Source organism: Carassius auratus, chromosome 6 (genome assembly GCF_003368295.1).
Source record: "Carassius auratus strain Wakin chromosome 6, ASM336829v1, whole genome shotgun sequence".
NCBI lineage: Eukaryota > Metazoa > Chordata > Actinopteri > Cypriniformes > Cyprinidae > Carassius > Carassius auratus.
In genome coordinates this window covers 6,040,890-6,064,662 of record NC_039248.1, presented here as the reverse complement: position 1 = coordinate 6,064,662, position 23,773 = coordinate 6,040,890, and the positions used below count along the sequence as shown (strand labels likewise).

The 23,773-nt window shown below is 36.7% G+C and overlaps 1 protein-coding gene and 1 pseudogene across 1 annotated transcript in view; one reads left to right on the top strand and one right to left on the bottom strand.

The window, feature by feature from the left end:
- The first annotated feature begins 323 nt into the window (after positions 1–323).
- LOC113092576 (beta-1,3-galactosyltransferase 1-like) lies at positions 324–8,879 on the top strand (annotated as a pseudogene).
- A 935-nt stretch (positions 8,880–9,814) lies between these two features.
- LOC113092568 (copper-transporting ATPase 2-like) overlaps positions 9,815–23,773 on the bottom strand; it is a 16,827-nt gene continuing 2,868 nt past the window's right edge. The window contains exons 3-21 of the mRNA XM_026258192.1: positions 23,310–23,519; positions 23,030–23,193; positions 21,329–21,490; positions 21,151–21,227; positions 20,857–21,040; positions 19,887–20,120; positions 19,220–19,311; positions 17,550–17,677; positions 16,991–17,145; positions 16,465–16,599; positions 16,165–16,359; positions 15,462–15,644; positions 15,007–15,232; positions 13,764–13,901; positions 13,425–13,567; positions 12,358–12,561; positions 12,144–12,261; positions 11,952–12,054; positions 9,815–11,088 (exon numbers count right to left, since the gene is read on the bottom strand). Coding sequence (XP_026113977.1) covers positions 10,842–11,088; positions 11,952–12,054; positions 12,144–12,261; positions 12,358–12,561; positions 13,425–13,567; positions 13,764–13,901; positions 15,007–15,232; positions 15,462–15,644; positions 16,165–16,359; positions 16,465–16,599; positions 16,991–17,145; positions 17,550–17,677; positions 19,220–19,311; positions 19,887–20,120; positions 20,857–21,040; positions 21,151–21,227; positions 21,329–21,490; positions 23,030–23,193; positions 23,310–23,519 — 3,098 coding nt within the window. The 3' untranslated portion in view covers positions 9,815–10,841. The remainder of the gene's footprint in view (positions 11,089–11,951; positions 12,055–12,143; positions 12,262–12,357; positions 12,562–13,424; positions 13,568–13,763; positions 13,902–15,006; positions 15,233–15,461; positions 15,645–16,164; positions 16,360–16,464; positions 16,600–16,990; positions 17,146–17,549; positions 17,678–19,219; positions 19,312–19,886; positions 20,121–20,856; positions 21,041–21,150; positions 21,228–21,328; positions 21,491–23,029; positions 23,194–23,309; positions 23,520–23,773) is intronic.

The following is a 23,773-nucleotide window of genomic DNA, read 5'->3' as shown; positions in this document are numbered from 1 at the left end:
TAAATGTAATTAGTTATTTTAATAAGTTGTTATTTTAATTGCCACTTTACTCTCTCCTTTTTACTACATTTTTGAATAAGTATGCAGTATGTACTCTTTACACCAATACATTTGTGATGAGTAGTCTAAGGAATTTACTCCTTCCCACTTGTTTTAGAAACTGCAGAGAATTCAATTCAGAATCAAAGCAAATATTACCAATTGAGAATAAATACGTAATATAATAATAATAATAATAATAATAATAATAATAATAATTAAAATAATCAAAAGTTGTGGGAAGTTGTGGCCTAGTGGTTAGAGAGTCTGAAGTTTTTCAAAGGGGCTTTATATATGAACACTGCAGCTACTTTATATAGATAAAGACAATTTAATATTTTTTACAAATAAATGCTGTTAAAGGTGTTAAACTTACATAATACATTTGATTTGATATTTTTATGTGCTAGGTATTTTACAGTGAAATTAATTCAGTTTTCAGCCTTGCCTTTTCAAAAGCAGGCGTAATCTTGACCAGTACTTTGTAGAGAGAGGTTGCAGTATGAAGTGGAGAGTGTAGGTTGGTCCAGTGAGCATCAGGGCAGGCTAGCGCTGATTCGCCTTCTGCGGGCGGACTGCTGATAGGACACCGCCGCAGCGCACCACCCGCAACCATTCGATTTCGACTGCTTGGTCAATACACCATGCATTCGCATTGTGCTCTGAAGAAAGCTGGAAGGATTTCATCAATGCAGAGAATCTGACGGAAAAGGTAGGTTCGCTATGTATTCTCTCATTGCAGATCACCATGCGTGTCGAGCATCTGCGTTTGTAGTACTATTCTTTAAGGTGACAGGAGCAGCGCTACAAAAAAGAGTCATGTGATGTAATGTGATGTTATGTTCGGGGCTTTGGGGTAAAAGGAGCGATTCATAAAGCATTCTTTGCGTATATTTACGATCTCTTACCAGGAGACCAGCATTTCATCTGTAAATATTGTATAACGTTAACGGTGTGATATAGGCTAATATAGCCTATAAATGTTATAATATAAAGTTCAACTATGGCAATTTTAACATTTGTTCTTTAAATGTATCACTTCCTCCCTAAAAAAAAAAGTAAATAATCTGCATCTTCTTCCTTCATATTCCATCAGCATGAACATATGGTTAAACATTTGAAAAATGATTTTTTTTCTTAACCCTTTAAATGCATTGTTCACCCAACATTTGAAGGTCTGTCAGCACTTACTCACCTTAGATGTCATTCCAAATTGTAAGAATGTTTCAGCTTATTTGACAATAAAATTAGACCCCATTGGCAATAAATTGTAAGCAGTACTAAATATTGTGGAGACAGATTATAATTGGTAGCCATTTTTCTGAAAATGCTGTTACATTTCAGAGTTTATTGATTGATGCTAAGTACTTGATTTGGATTTTTTTTGCTATGAAAAAAGACTCTCCCATGGATCTGGCCTTCGTCAGTCTGTTACTTTTTGGAAAGAGATTGTTTTTCATGAGGCTGTTGGCACCCTCTTAATACCATCAGCTATATTTATTTGCCATGATTTTGATGTTTGACATGCTTTTGATTATGTTCTTTTGTGAATTATTCCTGCTGAGCAATCAATCACACTCTTCTGCATAATCAGGAAACTTTTAAGGATACTTTAAAGTTACTGTAGCTAATTTAGGTATGTGAGAGCATGCTTCACTGTTGACTTGTCTTTTACATTAAATAGTTATGGCCTTTAATAGCACGTGGCCCTCATCCTGAGACCCTGATACTGTACGTCTGTTGCAGCTCATAAGATCTTGTATGATTGCACATCTATGATATAGCACAATCATGTGAGGCATGCATTATTGAGATTCATACTTCAAAATTAGGCCAGGTTGACCGCAACACATCTGCTTATTTAGTTATGTACAGTATAGATAGTTCATCTGTGTTTTTTGTTCTCGTATAGTAATATTTCATAGTTACTGTGAAGTGAGAGGTATACATTCCAATTCATATTACTTGGCCCTCACTTTTTTGTTCTGAGAAATGAGTTTACCGCAGTGCTGGTAATATAATGTCATTGTATTAGTGTGTGTGTGTGTGTGTGTGTGATTTCTGTGTAAGTAGAACAGCTTCTCATAGCCGAGGGAGAACAAACCCACTTGCATACCAAATACCAATTACATTTTCTTGTTTAAACATCTGTTATCCACATAAATATTAAAATAGTGGAGAGTGTCTTCTTTCTGGAGTGCATTTGAAACAGTTCTGTTTTATATCAAAGCAGTTCGAACCCAACAGACTAGCACAAATGTAAAACACATTAATCAGTATTGAGACAGAATGAAACAGTTTCTGACCATGAAAGGTTTGTCTTAGTTTCTGTTTCATCATTTATCACTGATTTAAAATTGTAAACTGTAAACTTATATGTGTGAATGTGAGATTTTTACAGTTCTATTACAATTAAACATCCTGTGGCACATGTCCAAATCAATTCAAACATGACAGTCATTGCCGATGAAGCCAGAGCCAGGAAGGATCATACATACACACACTGTCTCAAGATTTATCATCAGGGAGAGAAGCAGTGCCAGCCATTTGTTTATTTTTCAGTAAATCACAGAAAGCCTTACGTTAGCAAATACAATTATACACATGACAAATGTGCAGCCATTGAACCGAGAAATACGGTTTAGACTCTGTTATTATGGCAGATGTTATTTACTTTTATTCGTTACAGATTAAGTCAAAACCAGAGAAGAGAGCTAGACGACATTGACCATCATTGAGTTGTTTAATGTTCATAATTCTAATTTAAATAGCTTTTTTTTATCTTAAAAAAAATATTTTTTGCAGTAGAGAAAATAAACATGAAAGCAATTAATATGTGCTTTTGCCTCCAACTTTTTTATCATAATAAGATATACAGTATATTTACTGGAAAACAAAAAAAAATAATAATGATGAAAACATTTTTGCAGTGCATTTACTACAACTAAATTAAGTTATTGTTGCAGTATTGGTCAGTGAAAGCGCCATGATAGTATCACCACACACCATATTTCTCTTTCTGACCGACTGAATGTGTTCTCAATCAAATTATATTACATCTGCCAGAGCCTAAAACATATTCCCCATCCATCAGTATTCAGCTGCATGTCCTGTTATTTGCTAATAACGAAGTATCTGAATGCCAGTGCAGTTAGTATAGCTAGTATTAGATAGTTATATGAAGGTGCATCTACCAGCCCAGAAAACGTTAAATAAAAAATAAATAAAAAAACAACAACCCAGTAATTATTTTATTTGTATGGGTTTGGGCTGACATTAGGGAGAGTAAATGATACAAGAATTTTCATTTTTGTCTGAACTATATCCCTTTAAGGGTAAAGGAGAGATAAATTAACAGTAAATAAGGATATACTGTGGTCTTAGAAGTCATAAAACAAGCCTGAATAGATTTTTTTAGGTTAATGACCCAGAAACAATTGTATGCATATGCAAATTTACTGTTAGAGAGAAACATTCACACACACAGATTCATAAAAGTGATGCTCCACATCGTTTTGTCCAAGTACAATGCTGAAGGTTAATCAATGCATGCAGAACTGTTTGACTGGATGCCCCACGGCAACAGCAGAGGATCCCACAGCAACCAAAGACAAATGCTGTATTCCGAAAAGCAAAATGGTGCCATCACTTGGATACATAATTATCAAATGAAAGACTGAGCAACAAGATGGTGGTTACATATGACTGTGTGACTGACAAAAGTGAAAAGAGTGAAAGTTTCTATTATGTGTGTGATCATGCAAAAAAAAAATACACACTGTTATTCCATAAAATAAAATAAAAACATGACTAGCTAAATCAATGTGTGTGACTGCAGAGGTTGTTCTTTAGGTTCTATTTTGTGGCATTTGCAGTATTTCTATGTATCTGACCTTTATAAAGGAAAGGAAAGGGAGGCTGATGTTGATCTGACGCAAAGAAGAGGGAATCCAGATAAAGAATAGATAATGTTTGTATAGTGGAGACTCTTGCTTACACATCTTGTTTTTAGGACCACAAGCCATCATTCTGTATTTATCTCTCTCTGCCCCATCTCTCCCCCAGGGTCCTCTGCTATTTCCACCTACATTTCATGCACCTATTAATAAAACTGTTGTAAAAACAATGATATTGTGAAATATTGCTACAAATTGAAATAAGTTTTCTTTTTAATATATTTTAAAATGTAATTTATTATTATGGTGGCAAAGCTGAATTTTCTGCAGCCATTACTCCAGTCTTCAGAGGCTACATTTACATGCAACCAAATAATCTGTTTGAAATTGTATTGATGGCTCAAATGGACTGAAAATCTGACTGAGCTCCATCAGAATTAAATTTTAATCAGATTGAAGGGGGTGGTTTATTCCTCTTCTAATACGATTGAAAGTGCATGTAAACACTGGATCGGATTGAACCATGAAACTGAAAGGACTTTGCATGTGCATTTATCCATAAATGGATAAATATTAATTCTGCTGTTAAAAACAAATAAAGAAATAATGTAGGAGAGTTGTTATTATGTGCAAACAGTGAGAAACTCTATATTTGAAGCTTGTGACATATAAATGCGCACATCACTTTATTTAGCATTCATGTAAATACTACAATCAGATTCATCAGTCTGTATGAATTCAGTCCGGTTGAACCAAATATTGTCCATGGAAATGTAGGCAATCTCACATGATTCTTCAAAAATCCTTCTAATATGCTGATTTATTATCAACATTTAAAACAGTTGTGCTGCTTAATATTTTTGGAACGTGATACGTTTATCAAATTTCTTTGGTAGGAAAAAAGTTAGAAAGAAGAGCATTAATTAAAAAGTACAAATCTTTTGTAACAATATACAATACTGTTCTAAAGCTTGGGGTCAGTATGATTGTTTCTGTTTCCTTGAAAGATGTTAGCACTTTTATTCAGCAAGGATATGTTAAACTGAATTTAAAAAGTGATAATAAAGACTTATGTTGGTACAAAGTTTTTGTTTTTTTTTTTTACTAAAATTTTAATATTACATATGAAAATATAAAAAAATATACAAAAAAATTATATAGATAACAGTGGTGTGGCAAATTATAATCTGGTCTTGAAGATGTTGAAGGTGCTGAGGATGATATATTGATATATTGGTTCGTAAGAAACAATAGCAACACGCCAGAAAAAAGGGATGAGTCACTTTTCTCTCCCAAGTGAGGTTCTGAGGGAGCTGAGGGGCCCACAAATCGCCTCTGGCTCTGCTGTTGGAATCCTTCCCAGATAATTGCTGCTGATGTTGGTTTGTCGCCGTTTGTGTCTTCAGGTGCAAAAATTCTGCTGAAGTGCTATTTTATAATAGAGACGGATAGAGCAACTACCACCTTCTGTTTAAGTGTATGTTCAGTTTGTGGGGGACTTCGGTATACTATAATAGTATTCTTAGTTTTTCATTCTTCATTTCTGAATAAATAATAATAATATAAGGCAATGTCTTCAAGATGCTTCAAGAAACCTGCAAAGCTGCAGTGCTGTTAAAAGTTTGGGATGCTGTCAAAAATATTGCCATGAATAGATTTTCTTTTTTAATTAACTTCTATTGACTAAATTAAATCAACATTTGGTGGAACCGTCCTGTGTGTTTAAAGCAGCTTTTTCACTTGCACATCATTTTTTCAGGTAGCTTTGCAGGTAGGTTTCTTGAAGCATCTTGTAAACATTGTCACAGTTCTTTTAGATTGAATCTGTCTCAGTTTGTTCAGTTTCTTCATGAAATTTCAGGCAGACTGGATGATAAAGAGATCAGATCTCTGATTTAAAACCATTTTTAGATAATGAAAATACTAGTGTTCTAATAATTTTGGCCATCACTGTGTATATATTATCTGTCTAATAATTAAAATGCAGTATGGTAACTGAAGAACCCGACATGCTGTGAGGGCTGAATATAGAATGATGATCATGTGATCAGTATATGTGTGTGTTACAATGCATACAACATTCAGATACATTTACATCTATATATTTCGCTTTTTCTATTTCAGACTCAGCCTAAAAGTGGGATCTGGAAAGAAAACCAACACCTTCATCTCGGCTTTCTGTGACCTACAAACAAAAAAGACATCCTTCAACACTTGAACCGAGAAACGTCTCTGTCCACTCCACCCTGTATGCTTTATTAATGATGTCAGAACAGACGCAATGCAGTGATGACCCACATCGATAGAAGGTCAATCACTGGAAAGCGGATGCAAATCTCAGCACAATTGGAAGAGTATAGAACCTTCTAGAAACAGAACAGTGGTTCTCAACTATTTTGATTCAAAAGCTTCTCGTTGTCTGCTATAATTATGACAAATATTGCTTGTTTTTAATTGATTTATAAACATAAATTGGGAAACAAGCAGAAGTAGTAAATAAGGGGGGAAAATAAATATGATTTCTTGATGTTATGTATTTTAAGCATTTTATTAAAGTTATAATTTATTAATAATATTATTATTATCAGTTGAATAAATGATCATATATTCAACTGAATAATTTTAAGTCATCCTGTGAATCCCTTTGAAGTTTTCTGTGAGCCCTTGTGGCTCTCGGTCCCTGGTTGAGAACCATTGATCTAGAATATGAGTAAAGAGAACACTTTCTTAGTCCTTTTTCTATAACTGCATATAAAATAATATTGATAACCTTTTAAAACGAGATTATCGTTAGAAATTGCTCCTTAGTGAAAATAGTAAGTAATGTCTGTGTTTCTAGAATGAATACTTCTGAACAAAACTAAACCATCACTGACATTAAAGGATGGATGGTTTGTGTTCATTTGAGCGATGCTTTCCAAATAACTACACGTGATTGGCCCCGGGGGCTGAACGCTTGTGATTGACAGGTGATCCAGCCACTGACGAGATGCCATCAAAGGTGTCATGCCTGTATTTGCTGACTGTGGTCCTCTGGGCAAGTGCGCTGTGGTATTTCAGTGGCTCTCGGCCCTCAACCACCTACATGGGTCAGGTGACCTTCAACACCCGCAAACCGCTCCCGAGGCTCTCGAAGAACGACACGTTCAGCAATATCCGAACGCGTGCTCTGAACCCACATAATTTCAAGTTCCTCATCAACGAGCCCAACAAATGTGAAAGCACAACGCCCTTTCTTGTTCTTCTTATAAGCACCAACCACAAGGAGTTTGACGCCCGCCAGGCGATCCGGGAGACGTGGGGAGATGAAAACACGTTTGGCGATGTTCGCATTTTGACGCTGTTCCTTCTTGGGTACAGCACTGAACCTGTCCTCAACCAGATGGTGGAACAAGAGAGCCAGATCTTCCATGACATCCTAGTCGAGGACTTTGTAGATTCCTACCACAATTTGACCCTGAAGACTCTCATGGGCATGAGATGGGTGTCCTCGTTCTGCCCCAATGCGCAGTACATCATGAAAACAGACAGTGATATATTTGTCAACATGGAAAATTTAGTGTTTAACCTTCTAAGACCCAACACCAAACCAAGGCAGGACATGTGATAAACGGAGGACCCATTCGTGACGTCCACAGCAAGTGGTTCATGCCCAGAGAGCTCTACCCTGATAGCAGGTACCCACCCTTTTGCTCTGGCACTGGATACGTCTTCTCCGGGGACTTTGCAGAGCTGGTTTATAAGACCTCCCTCCATACAAGACTCCTACATCTGGAGGATGTGTATGTGGGACTGTGCCTGCGGAAACTAGGCATTCAGCCTTTCCAGAACAGTGGATTTAATCACTGGAAGATGACCTACAGTCTCTGCCGCTACCGAAAAGTCTTGACTGTACATCAGATCTCACCAGAGGAGATACTGAGAATATGGAACGATATGTCCAACAAGAAACATCTCAAATGTTAGCATTTTTGCTGATATGTGATTAAAAAAAGGTTATTTATTGGTATTAACAAAACTGTTTGTGACCTTCCTAGTCTAATACAGCAATACAATCTGTTGCTTGCAACACAGACCACACTCATGAAACTGATGGAACTGGATTCACAAGGTATTTGCAATGGTTGTAAACTGAGTGTTTTTGGCCTTGCATACATACCATTATTCATGTACCAGGCCGCTTTGAATGCTTTATATAAATAATACCAACTTTCAAATTAATACAGTATTGTGAGAAGTAGCAGTGCAGTATTTACTATCCCAAATGGCTGCCATGAATGAATGATGCATTTATATAGCGCTTTATTGTGTATTGCTGTACACTCAAAGCGATTTACAATCATGTGGGGGGATCTCTCCTCAACTAACACCAGTGTGCAGCACACACCTGGATGATGCGACAGCAGCCACAGTACAACACCGGCAGTGCGCTCACCACACACCAGCTACTGGTGGAAGAGAGGGGAAATCAAGTGGATGGGGATTATTAGGAGGTCGTGATTGACAAGGGTCAGTGCTGGCAGTTTGGCCAGGACGATGTTACACCACTACTCTTTACGAGAAGTGCCAGAGATTCCGTCATTATACTGGGGCATTAGGACCCACACAGACCACAGTGTGAGCACTCTCTGCTGGCCTCACTAACACCTCTTCCAACAGCAACCTAGTTTTCACAGGAAGTCTCCCATCCAGGTACTGTACTAACCAGGCTCAACCCTGTCTTGGGCTGCAAGGTGATATGACTGTGGCATAAACTACATTTATTCTGTATATCACTTCAAATGGAAAATAACTAGAATAACCCAAGATAATGCATATTTATGTGTAGTTCATGCCTTTGCAAAGCAGTAGAGCTCAGTTTTATTACTGGGGGTAGGAATATTATTTAGCTTTTTTTAGGTTACAATTAAATAAAGTATGCAAAAATAGATGGCATACACACTTTAATTTTGCATGCAGTGCTGAGTGCTCACTTTTTTTTAAAGGGGTTGCATCTTTTTTTATTGTATATATAATAATATAATATAAATACACTGCCCGTCCCAAAATGAAAGTCACCACCTGGATGTAACTAAGCAGATAGGTAAGATCCTCCCATTGAATATTTACTGCATGTATATGTTATATGCCCAAATAATGAGGTCAGCTGACTCCCTGAATATACTGAATGACCAGTTTATTCCAACAATAATTTGTTTCTTCCCTGATGGCACAGGCATATTCCAAGATGACAATACCAGGATTCATTGGCTCAAATTGGGAAAAAGTGGATCAGGGAGCATGCAACATCATTTTCACACATGGATTGGCCACCATAGAGTACAGAGTCAGACCTTAACTCCATTAATGTGCTGGAGAAAACTTTGCACAGCGGTCTGATTCTCCCATCATCAATACAAGATCCTGGAAAAAATGAATGCAACTCTGGATGGGAATAAATGTTGTGATATTACAGAAGCTTATCGAAATTATGCCATGGTGAATGCGTGCCGTAATCAAAGCTAAAGGCGGTCCAATGATATATTAGAGTGTGTGACTTTTTTTTTGGAAGAGCAGTATATATAATAATAATAATAATATATATATATATATATATATATATATATATATATATATATATATATATATATATATACTTTTTTTTTGGAAGAGCAGTATATATAATAATATATATATATATATATATATATATATATATATATATATATATATATATATATATATATATAATAATATATATATAATAATATATATATATATATATATATATATAATTAATTAATTAATTCTGTAAATATTTACTTCATTAACTTTTTCCCGTAGAGGTTTTGAACCAAAATTTTATTTGTGACTATTTTCCAATCCGTCATTTATCATTAGTAAAATAGTTCTGAAAGTTAAAGTACATTTTCCTAGTAGGATTAACATATTATTTATAAAGTATATTTAGTCATTTGATTGTACTGCTGATGGATGAATGAAACAGGATGGGATTGCATCTGTCCTTATACATATTGTAATGATGTAACACAAATTATATAGAGCACATGACAAGACCATGCTGGGACCATGCACTTTATTTTGTATCTGAAAAATCATGGACAGGCTCGTTTTACACTGCTAACTATATTTAATAAACATATCCAGTTTTTCTAAAATAAAAGTGCCACTGTAAAGGTGTGTCTACATTTATTCTAACACTTCTTTTATCCTTAAACATAATCTGGAAGCAAACTGTCAGATAATTGTATGAATCCACTATCTATTGAATCTAATGAAGTCAAATCAGTTATTTTCTACAAACCCTACTTATCAAATTGTTTAACCAGTAGCATTCCATACAATCCAGCCATTTCCTTTCCATCTGTAAACTGGTTAACATTACTGCTATCTGTTGGCCAAGAAATGCATATTTATTCTCCAAACCACAAGAAACCAATGTCTATTATCTATCAATAATTAAGGGCTTACTACTGTCATTATTGGACACTAATACTTCAAGATTCTACCAAAGGTAAGGTTCTCTTAAAGAAAACAAGCAATGAGTACATTGTCATGATACTTTTAGTACCAAATTAAACTGGTTTTACATGCATGATAATCATGTACATTGCCATCCTCCAATGCAATTAAAAAATAATGTTGATGTTGCTGAACGCTAATTAAAATACAACAGACAACTTTTAAAAGGTAAAATTGGTTTTAGCCAAAATCACAGTGAATCAACATGAACCTCTTTCTTGAATCTGCGTCAGGAAACCTTTCACCATCATGCAAAATTCTTGATTAAATCTATCATTGCAAAATTATATAAAAATTGAACATTATAAAACTGTATTCCCCAGAGTCGTCGTTCCACGATAAAATATTTCAATATTGTCATCAAGGCTGCTCATGGCTCGTTGCTTACACAATGTTTCTCCCTGAGGTGCTGTATGGTTGTGTAATGGAGGGGTGGGAGGGGTTTGATTTCAGGGAGGAGGAGCCTGAGCCCGAATGGCTCCGCCTGTGTCTTTCCAAGCTCTGGCGGAATGAGCGAGGGCTACAGCGACGGTTTTCCAGTCCAACATGGGTGCTGACCTGAGATGGACTCAGACTGAGCCTATGATTCTGAGCTCTGGACTCATACTCTTCTGCTGACGTCTTCTTGTAGCTAAACGAGAGATGGAAAGATAGGTACAGTGTGTCTAAGCATCATGGGAAGGCGAATAAGAAAAATTATGAGCTCTTTTTCACAACCCACTGAGTGGAATATGGACAGCTATCCTCCAAGACGGTCATAATTTACAGTATTTGAATTAGTGCTCATCATGTGAAATCACTTTTACTTAAATAACTAGAAGAATTAAGTATATGGTAAAACTGTTTCCAATACAACCCAGTGCATTCATGACTACAATTCTAAATTAAAATATGAAAACGAATTCCAGTTTGCAAAATCAACCAGCAAAAGAGACTGATCTTGTACAGCTAAAACAACTAAGAGGCTGACACACTCACTTTTACATTAAAATAAGGTGAACATTTTGTTGTTAGCATGTTGCTTAGCTAACAACTCAGATCATCCATCTTGAGTGTTTGTGTGCTGCATTACTGTACATTTAGCCACTGTATAGTGTGCTGCAGGATGAAAAAGTCTTTAATAAGTTCAAAATAACAATGCTCATTTTTGTGTAAAAAATAAGGTACAAAATAGGCTGGTGTTAACATGCTAAGCTAACAACTGATGCAAATAAATCATATTAAAGCCATCTTAAAAAAAAAAAAAAAAAAGAAGTTACTTCAGATGTTACCACATTATGCACATTTTAGGTTACCTAACAAAATATATTATTCAGCGCAGCTTATATGGCAGTATAATTTCCTGCCTGCTGTTTAAAACAGCCATTGTGTCAGGAATTATATGATGCCTAAATGGGCAAAACTCTTGACTTTGGAACAGGGCTATAAAGTGTTCAGTGATGTGTGCAGGTAGAATGTGAAGACTTTATCGCAGTGTAGTGCATGTGCACTTACAGTCTCAGCAGTAGAGAGGAGAGCACAACTGAGACAGATGAAGCTGCCATCGCAGCAGAGCCCATCCACGGCTGCAGTACCAACCCAACCGGCATGAACACACCTGAAAATCCCATCCATATATCACAGAATGCACACAGTACTCGCTTATGTCAGAAAACACTGGTAACAATTATGCTTGGTTCTGTTTACCTGCTGCAATAGGGATGCCAAGCAAGTTGTAAATGAGAGCAAACACAAAGTTTATCCGGATTCTCTGCACTGTCTTTTTAGACAACTCGATACTGGCCACCACATCCAACAAATCATTCTACATCAACAAAAACACATAAAGGGCTGAACTTTTTATTGTGTTGTTATTTTATAGAATCTCACCCTTTTTTCCTTAAAAAATAAACTCTCTCACCCGTATAAGGACAATATCTGCTGCTTCAATTGCTACATCTGTACCCGTTCCTATGGCAATGCCCAGATCAGCACGGGCAAGAGCAGGTGAATCATTGACTCCATCGCCCACCATTGCAACTTTCAGGCCTTGTTCCTGCAATTCCTGGACTTTTGCCACTTTATGGGAGGGCAAGACTTCTGCAAACACCTTTCTTATGCCAACCTGTATAACAAAATAGTGTACAAATGCAAACTGGATGGTCCATAAGTAACTTTTTGGTTAAGTTTTGCAGGAAAAATTGAGCCATTGTCAGTGTTGCGATTTATGATGCATAGTTTAATAAAAAATAAAGTAAAAAAATAGATTTTTGTGAAATCTCTCTAGGAAAATCTTCTGTACAGAACCCCTCACATGACATGCAAGAACAATTAAATAAATAATGTGCACAATTTAATAATTCGCTCCCTCGAAGTAGCCTACTAAAACGATTATACTATTAAGTTTCCTCGATTTGCAAAATCGTGCGCACAATTTACTAATTCGTTCACTTGATTTATAAATCGTGTGCATGATTTAGCAAGTTGAGGAAATAATGAGTAAATCGTGTGCACAATTTACAAAATCAAAGAAACGAAATAGTAAATCGTGCACACGATTTAGCCTACTATTTTTTTTACTCCATGCCATGTACGGGTCTCCGTACTTTTGCCTTCATGTGAAATTTCTGAAATATCGAAAAAACAGGATTTCGTCTTTGCCAAAAACAGTAAATGTACGTAAAAAAAATTATTCATTTCTCATAGAAAAATCACTTTCAAACTAAGCAGCTTTCTGTTGGTCAGTGTGATGAATTTACAGGACCAACTTGAACATGAGAGAAATCTATTTTGGGAACTTTTTCACCTTTGTGTGAAACTTCTCAATGCACAGATTCGTTCTACAATGACTGGATTTCGCCTATGAACAAAACCTTTAATGACTGCACCTTTATTAACATATTTTGAAATTTACATTATTCTGAGTTTTTATATAATACAATTTCATATGGTACTAGGCAAATGTGCATGTGCTGTATGTACATCCACCTGTGTGGCGATGGCGCGGGCTGTGCGTCTGTTGTCTCCAGTGATCATGAAGACCTCTATTCCCATACTGCTCAGGGTGTGAACGGCTAGAGCTGACTCTGGCTTTACTGTGTCTGCCACAGCTAACATAGCACACAGCACACCTGAGAAACAGAGACAGAAAGACAGAGAACTGGTAGGATAAATGGTGATCTTGATCTTCTGAAATAAAAAGCTTAACATAATTAACAGTTTGACAAATAAAAACAAAACTAAAATAGGACATTGTACTAACATTATATCATATGTGGACAAATTAGGATACTAGGATAATAGGACTTTAGACAAAACATAACGTACCATCGATGGCCACAAGTATGGCCGTCTGTCCTTTAGTCTCATGGCTGCTCATGGCATCATCCACATCAGCTGTGACCTCCAAACCATTCCTCATCATCCACTGTCTGTTCCCAATCAAAACAGAGTATGAAGGGCTCTCTGGAAAAACACATTGACATAAATCTGTTCTGTATCTCTCTGTCTTCATACATTATGAGTTTAATTCATTCAAGGAAATCTGAGCCACAATAACTTGGAAATAAATAATCACTTCAGTAACTGTCTGGTTCAGCTCAGCTTCTAAATCTGACCTCAGAAGACTACAGAGGGTAGTCCGGACTGCTGAGCGAATCATCGGTTCAACCCTCCCATCTATTCAAGAACTGTACTTATCCAGAGTGAGAAAAAGGGCTGTCAAAATCACTCTGGACCCCTCACATCCAGCACACTCTCTCTTTGAACTGTTGCCATCTGGTCGACGCTACAGAGCACTGAGCACTAGAACGACCAGACACAGGACCAGTTTCTTCCCTCAGGCAATCCATCTTCTGAACAGCTGATAATAATGGCGAACACACTACACTTTATATTTATATGCACACACACTTTATTTATCTAACACACATACTTAGTATACACTTAATTTTGCACACAATATATATGTACATACATAACTTCACTTTGTAATATACCTGCCTACAATTGTCATTTGTATATTGTCATTCACTGTCTACATATTTGTATTTTTATTCTTTTATTATGTGTTTTATGTTCTGTCGCTGTCATTCTGTTGTACTGCGGAGCTTCTGTCACGAAAACAAATTCCTCGTATGTGTAAACATACCTGGCAATAAAGCTGATTCTGATTCTGATTCTGATTCTGAATTAAATAAAGGGGACATATCACGGAAAACACCCGTGTAACACTGAAAACTGGAGTAATAGCTGCTGAAAATTCATCTTTGCAGTCATAGGAATGAATTACAATTTGCAATATATTTAAATAGAAATCAGTAATATTGTAATCTGTAATAATATTCAACAATATTCCTGCATTTTTCATCAAATACAGTCTTGGTAGTGTAAAAAGCACTATTAAGTTACTGAATTATTAATTTAATATAAAATAATACTATATGTGGAAAAAAAATAAACTGCTTGTAAAAAATTAGAAAAGGCAATTTTAAAGGAAAAAAGCTCTATTAATGCACAAAGCAATACACCAAACTCCCGCTAGGAGGCAACAAAAACACATCTACCTTACCTAACCCTGAATTTGTCTCTGTGTCCGCCACCAGGCTACTCTCATCTGTGGTGGCTCCTTGGAGGGTGAGAAGAAGTGGTGTTTGCTTTGCATGGGATGTGTTTGTTTCTTGTGTCTTTGGGGTGTTCTGCAGCAGATCCTCAATGTTGGAGACTTTACAGCTGATTCCACAGCCAGGAACAGCCTGGAAGTCATGGCAGTAGCCCAGAGTGTCTCTTCCCAACTCCTACAGAGAGACAGATTTAGAAGCAGACAAACCCATTTAGAAACCTCCTTTAACACCTACAGTAAAGAGCAGCTCTATTTATTTAAACAGATGGTTTAATCAGAGTTGGACTGGAAATAGGCTTTCCTGAATTTCAGAAGGTTTGTATGGCACAAAATGCCCAAAGGCTGCATCACATGAAACGGTACTGAAGCTTCAAAGTTTGTTGTGTCTGCTGGTTTTTCCAAACCTCTTTGCAATGCTTGGCCACAGCCATCCCCAACGGGTGTTCACTGCTGGCCTCAGCGGTGCCCACCACAGCCAGAACCGTCCGAAGAGGAAGCCTTGCTCGGTCCCACAGGACCAGTACCCTGGTCACCTGCGGCACACCATTAGTGATGGTGCCCGTCTTATCAAACATAACAGCCCCAACCTGCAGGAACCGCAGGGAAGAGAGTCAAATTACAACAAACTATCCCGTAAATCCTGAAAGAATCTGAACATTTTTGTCTGAACTATATTCATAACAGCATCCTATCACTCTGTATATGAATATAGATACATTGGACGTAAAATAGAATATAGAATGTTGTCAAATAATAGATATATGTTCATTATTAAAAAACAATATTATAAATATTATATGTATTTTTGATACTATGCTTGATTTTTATACACCAGGGTTATTTGTTTGTTAACTTAAACTGAATCTAAAATTAAAACCACAAAAAAATTACTAGTACTACGATCAATTTAATGTATACCCGTTGAATATCAAGTATCAATTTCTTACAAAAAAAAACCTTACTGGCCCCAAACTTTTGAACAGTAGTGTTAATACAGTAGATACATTTTATATAAATATCCAGCAACATTTCTACAGATCCCACTACAGCTGGGATGTCAGCCTAATAAATACAGACTCAAAAGAAGGACGTATGGTTGAGCATTGCCTTGTGGGCCATCTCCAGAGGTTCTCCTCCTTTTATAAGAATGCCATTCTGAGCGCCCACCCCTGTCCCCACCATAACAGCAGTGGGGGTCGCCAGACCCAGAGAGCAGGGGCATGCGATGGACAGAACCGTGATGGAGGCCTGGAACGCAAAGCGAACGATCACCTCAGTTCGGGGGATGTTTTGGTCATAACCCTGTGAAGATCATACTTACTTTAAAGACGTTTCCTGTTTTTTTACACAGATCTGTCTGTAATAAAAGTTGCATTTACACATCGTTCATGAATTATTGTAACTCACAGGGAAATACTTTGCCACAACTTCAAAGTCCAAAAAGCCAATGATGAGCCATGCAACCACTGTCAGCACGGAGATCACCACTATGAACGGAACGAAATAGCCACTCAGTTTGTCAGCTAACTGCTGAATCGGTGCCTGCAAAGAGAAGAGGACAGTTACATCCCAATTCTAGCACTGCATAATAACAGCTTTTAATCAAAAAGTAGAGGAGAAACATGAATGGATGGGTGGATTTCTATAAGCTGTTTGGCTTCTCATTCTAATGGCACTCATTCACTGCAGAGGAAGTGATGTAATGCAAAATTTCTCCAAATCTGTTCCGAAAAATACACAAATTCACCTATATCTTGGATGTTTATAAATGTAAATTTTTCGAAATGATCTGTTTCTTTAAGGGTGTACACACGTGCAAAACACTAAAAGTTATAATACAAGTATGTATCTAAATCTCTTTCAAACATTCAAACCCATAAAAGGTATGTCTGTGCATCTATGTGTGTGTTTTATGTTTGTGCTCATGAGTTACCTTTGATGTCTGGGCCTCTTCCACTAGTTTGACTATCTGGCTGAGCGTGGTCTCTGCCCCTACATGTGTGGCTTCCACCAGCAGAGCTCCGTGAGCATTAATAGAGCCTGCAATCACACAACTGCCTGGTTTCTTAATGACCGGCATCGGCTCCCCTGGAATGACAAATAGACTTTCAGTTAGGATTTCAGATTCGTATCCATCAGCTTTGGACCTTTGGGCCAATATAATGCCAGTGTAGCTAATGAACATGATAGATCACTAGGAAGAAGCAGAACAAGCTAAAGAGGAGGTGAAGCCAGAAACCATTCTAAATGAAAAATGCACTTTTCAACAAAGATGATTTTTGATTAATGATTATTTTTGACTCCTTTCCTATCCCAGTTTAATATGCACGCTTTGCCTTGAAATGAAAACCAACATGACGTTTTGCAGCTTCCCCTTTTCAAAGTAAATCACTGGGAAAATCCAAAGTATGTACTATGACACTGTTTACAAATGTAGACAGATTTAACATCCTAAATCACACAAACCCCCACTGACTGAGTCAAAGTCTTACCAGTGATAAGGGACTCATCTGCCATAGACGTGCCTTCAATGACCTTGCCGTCAACAGGGAACTTCCCCCCTGGTGCCACCTTTACCACGTCGCCTCTCTGCACCAGCTCCACAGATACCTGCTCTTCTCTGAAACATGACAGCAAACTGACAGTTAAGTCTTATAAGCCTAACAACACAGCACACACATCAATCAACACCATTCAGAGCTCTGAGGTTTTACTAGATCCAAAGAAATTCATTTATGCCAAGGGTGCTCAATCCTGCTCCTCTGAGAGCCGAACTCTATTGCAGAGGTCAACAACTGAACTGCCATCCATTCTGTTCGCCTGAACCACTATCTTACTCACACTCATAGCAGTGTTGTTGCACTAATGCAGTTTATTCTTTATTTGTGTTGCTCCTTGCACTCTTAACAATTATTTGTACATGAGGAAGTACATTTTATAAATATATATTCTATTATATTGCATATATTGGTCCCACTTTATATTAGGTGGCATTAACTACTATGTACTTACATAAAAAAATAAGTACAATGTACTAATTGTGTTGTAAAACACTTTTGCTGCTATTGGGCTGGGATAGGGGTAAGGTTAGGGAGAGGGTTGGAGGTATGGGTAAGTTTAAGGGTGGGTTAAGGTGTAAACCATGGGACAACAGTGTAATTATAAATGTAATTACAGAAATTAAATACAGATGTAATTACATGTCGTTTTTTTATATAAGTTCAATGAAAAACATTTATGTACACAATAAGTACATTGTACTAAATTATTAATTAAAATGTAAGTACATAGTAGTTAAGGCCACTTAATATAAAGTGGGTCCCATATATTTTATTTGTGGATGTTTGAAAGCACCTGAAAGCAGCAGTGTCAAATTGTCAGTAAATTCCTTATTTTATTACAATAAAATAAATTCCTTATTTTATTTTATAATATTAATAAAACCTATTCAGGATTCAGTAAGATTTTTTAATGATTAGCATTAAATTAATCAAAAGTCACTGTAAGGAACAATGGTAATAATTCATTAAAATTAAAGTTCCTTGAGCACAAAATCATCATGTTAGTCTGAGCTATTGAAATGTTTTTTTTTTACTGTATTTCTATCAAATAAATGCAGCCTTGGCTTCTTTTCAGACTTCTTCCAAAAATATTAAAACTTCTTTACTTTGTATAAAAATAAATAATCATGTTTGCTTGTATTCATTTGGATTATAAATAAAAATATCTATATAAATATCTTGTTTTAATATAAAATTTAAAAGCTGTAAGGATTTTGTTTTCCATGCTAATACCTGATAGATGTCATTGAAATAAGTGTCCTGGGAAATCAGAGCTGTCTCTGTGACAGCCCTCTGTAAGCAGAAGAAAAGGAGTCGGAGAAGCAGTGCTTATTTTTGTCAGAAATGCTCTCTGTCTGTCAGTCATTTTGTTCGTTCCGGTTTGCTGGCATGTCCTTGGAGGATGTGGTTTTAGACAGAGAAACGTATCACTTTGATAAGACTACATGATTTGATACATGTAAATAAGAAGGCTGATATCAACATATCATAAAATTAATATCTAATTATTATTTCACTAATGAGCTTATTGAGCACCCCTGAAACGTGTCTAGTTTCTAACTAAAAGCTCATATATGACTTCTGTGTAGGGTGAAGTGAACCTGATGATGGTGTTGTCTCTACCCAGGGACACTATAGTGGCATCTGTGGCCTGAAGTGACATCAGTTTAGCCAGAGCCTCAGATGTTTTACTCTGCAAGGACAAAATAAAAGCAAAAAATCATGTTTTTCTTATCCCTGCAAGACTTATGATCAAATGACAAGCCCACAGACACAGTCCAGGCATATGAGCGTCTGTTTTTTGTTCACTGAGACTGCTGCATACTTATTTGAATCCATTGTTTGTTGCCAGTTTGTTGTACAGTAAGGTTATAATCTTGTATGTATGTATAATGTATAATGTATAGGTATGTGTATGTATAATGATGCACACTAGTGCTGTGATATATTGCCTTATCAGCTTGCTAATAAATTAGACTGCATGGGAAATATCAAAATAAGTGGATATTAAAATATGTAAATGTCTTTTTTCAAGTAAAACCTGCACCTACATCCTACATCCTACTGATGTAAACTAATGTTCAAAAATTAAACTTGATAACATGTTTTAGACATCAACCAGCATGTGTTTTCTCTCAATTATTATAATGCATTAACTATTGTCAAAAACATAGTTTTGTCACTGTCTTGATAAGCTAATAAAAAAAGAGAATGATCATTTGACTGCCCTCTGAGCCATAGGTACTGTATATTTAAGTGTTTTTTTACCTTTGCAACATGCTCCAGCCAGCGTCCTAGCGCGATGAACACAAAAAGCATCGGAGGAGTGTCAAAAAATGTCAGAGGACTCTGTTTGGCTCCTTCAGTCATGGCTACGATCAGCACTACAAATGAATACACGTATGCAATTGTGGTAGCCAAGACTATGAGCACATCCATGTTGGCTACACCATGTCTTAGCGAACGGTATGCTTGTATGTAGAAGTAACGGCCACCTAGAAACTGAATGAGAATAAAGGAGAACCAGAAAGAGAGGAATACTATATTATCAGTTATTCGTTGGTTGTCATTCAAACTATTATGAATGACCTTAATGTGATTAACTATTACACCGTAAAACATTACTAATATAAAATGTCCAGGAATGGACACTAAACCTAAATCACTAAATATCTAAACAATTGCAGACACTTTCTGGAATGAAACTAATGAGTCATTGAATCATTCACTCAACCAATTAGTTCCAAAGCTTTGTGTGGAGTCATTTTCCCTGGCAAACTGCTGTATTAAAGCACATTTATAATTAATGCTATTCTTTTGAACTTTTTATTCATCAAAGAATCCTGAAAAAAGTATCATGGTTTCCAAAAATGTATGTTGCTTGAGCGGCAAATCAGCATATTAGAATGATTTCTGAAGGATCATGTGAATCTTAAAACTGGAGTAAGATGCTGAAAAGGTAGATTTGCATCACAGGAATAAATAATATATCCTTAAATTTATTTTCTTCTTTATATTCTTTTTTTGTTGTTGTTGTTAACCTAACCCTAACCCTAAGCGATACTACACTAAATCCCGCTTTAAAATAACAAAAACTACCTACATAAAACACATGAAAAAAGCTGATAATAATGCACACTGCAGTCTTTAAGAAATTCTGGTGAAATTTTGCATGAGATCCTTCTATGTCCACATAAATTAGGCAATTGTTTTCTTCTATAACCTGCAGTGGAAATACCTGAACAGGTGTGCAAAGCAAGAAGAAGGCCAAGTTAATGATGGAGAGACCAGGTAGGATGTTTTGGTCCATAGGCATGGAACCACCATGTTCCTTGTGTTGACTGTCCATCACCATCATGTAAATCATCAGACCCATCACTGGGATCCCAAACACCAGGCTAAACAGAAACGAATGCTTCCATCTGTAGATATAGACCAGTTTACACTATAACTTATAGCAGTACAAAAACTACTAACTCTGACACACACACACAAAGAAGTTAGTGAGGTTAAATTTGAAAAAGATACTTGCTGCCGAATTTCCTGTTGGTGGTCCAGTGTATTGTTCAGTCCCTCATTTTTTATTAAAGACACACCAAAACCCAAACCCTAGAGAACAGAAAAAGAACAGATAAATCAATTGAAAACAACTATGATATTTAAAACCTAATTAAACATCATCCTTCTAAAGCATATAAATATAAATTTACCTCAATAATCCGGACGATATCTCTAGAGCCGATCAAATCTGGGTCAAACTTCACATGAGTTTTGTTTGTCGCCAATGCAACAGAGGCTTCCAGTATTCCCTTTGTCCTCATAAGTTTGCTTTCGATGTTATGGACACAGGAAGCACATGTCATACCGGTGACCTGATGAAATATCTGTGTCAAGACTGAAATCCACAAGACTGAAACAAGCTTATCAAACCATTCTTTTGTTGAACTCTACATTACACCTTCATAAGGATTTCCATTTCATCTCTCATCCCGCTGGGAAAGAGGGCAAAAAAAGAAGACAAATTAACGTTTTTCTTTTTCTACTTGGGTTTTTTCATTCCAGTATATACAAATGTATTGCCTTATGTAGAGATCATGTATCCTCTAAATACAGGCAATTTTCAATTCAAGCAGGGAATATTTTTTTAGTATATAAAAAAAGCAAATTGTTGAACACAGGTACTGAGGAAAGAGAATAAGTCATGCAAATTGGCAGATATAAATAACAGTCTGCATTGTTAGGGAATGGCAAGCACCCCAGTATGTCAGCTGTGCCAGAAGAGGGGCACCTCCGAGCACAAAAAGTGCCTGCCCAAAAGGTGTTGAGGGAAGGTAGATAACGCTGGTGCTATCACCAAGAGTTAAGGTCTTTGGCAGATACTATCAGTACAGCAATTCAAGAAAGTAAGAATCAACATGCCCCCTGACAGCACATGTGCTTCATCACAACTGGAGAGAAGTTGCATCAAAGGGTTGTATCAGTGGGGGGCTTCTTGCAAAAGTATGTGATTGGATGCTCCAGATCAATCTAGGAAGACAGCTGTAGATCTCAGCAAACATTGGAACCACTACACTCTAGCAAGACATGGTGCCATCATCAGAGTCAACAAAGCAAGTGGTTTTGCTAGAACTGACTGTCCCCTGGGAAGACCGAATTGAGGAAGCGTATGAACGTAAAAAGACTAAATATGCAGACCTTGTCACAGAGTGCTGGAGCAGCGGCTGGAAGGAACGGTGTAAACCAGTCAAAGTTGGGTGTCGGGGCTTCTCCTTCTTGGTATGAAAGGACTTCAGTGCAAAAGGGCCATTAAGAACCTCCTGAAGGCCGCTGAAAAGGCCTCACGATGGCTGTGGATCTGGAGGAGGGATCTGTGGATGAGCAGGCCACTTGGACACAAGTCGGGGGTTGATCACCCCTGACTGGGTCGCTCAGGCGAGGGTGTATGATGATTAAAGACCCGAAACACCCAGTAACCACAGGTTCATCACTGAAGACGTGTCCAGCCATCAGATCTTTTCAAACTACTTATTATGAATATTTTTAACATGTTATGATGATAATATTTGTTGTATAAATTTGTAGCAACTTCATTACTGTCACAAAGTATCATTACAACAACAATGTAAAAAAAAAAAACTTGTGTTTCAAACAGCTAGTGTATAAAAATATATTTTATGGGAAATCTCTTTCTTCAGGTAATAAAAATAATAATAATAATAGATTACGAATAATGTGGCAGTAAAGACATTTCTGAGAAAACCTTAAATTATTAATTACAAAAAAATTGCCAATATCAGTCACAAATACCAAAAAAAAAGATAAGAAGAACATATCACCTAATAAAATGCCTAAAGACATTATTTTTTTAGTTGTAGTCACTGAAACACCCTCAAATGCACCCAGACACTCACAGAAAGATCCAAGACACCGTCCTGGACTGTATTCTCTTCCATCACTGAGGCACCAAACCCTAAATGAGAGATGAGCTGGACGATCTGTGCTGCGTCCAAAAGCCCTGGATCATACTTCACCTCTGCCTTACCAGCCATCAGAGCCACAAATACTGATTTAATACCTATACATACATCAACACATAAAAATCAAACCACCGCTCTTACTAACATATATGACATTTGATTAAAAATGCTTGATAGCTACTTAAAAAGTACTTAATTCTGAATGCCATTTTACCTTTGTGCTTCAACAGATTTTTCTCAATGTTGGCCACACAGGATGCACAGGTCATCCCTGTCACATGAACGAAACATTTGCATGTCTCTCTGTCCTCTGAGCCATGGGGGTTGTCTCTGGTGATTTCGATTGGTGAAGATTTAGATGTGTGGCTTTGTTTCAGAACACTTGACATTTGACTGCTTGATGAAACGTCATAAACTCCAGAATCTTTGAATGGGAGAAAACATGTGAAAACATTTAGTGCTGAACATAACTGATAAATACACAGTTTATTTTCTTACAGCTATATTTTTTACAGTATATGTATTTTTGGCTTCACGTTTAGTTAGGATCACAGTTAAGAGTTTATGAAAATTTCAAAGAGAGAGAGCAGTCTGCCTAAAGCCTCTTTAATCCGATTAACTCTCCCACTTTCCCTTTTAAAGGTTGCCATGTCTGGGTTTTGAGCCATTCAAGAACAC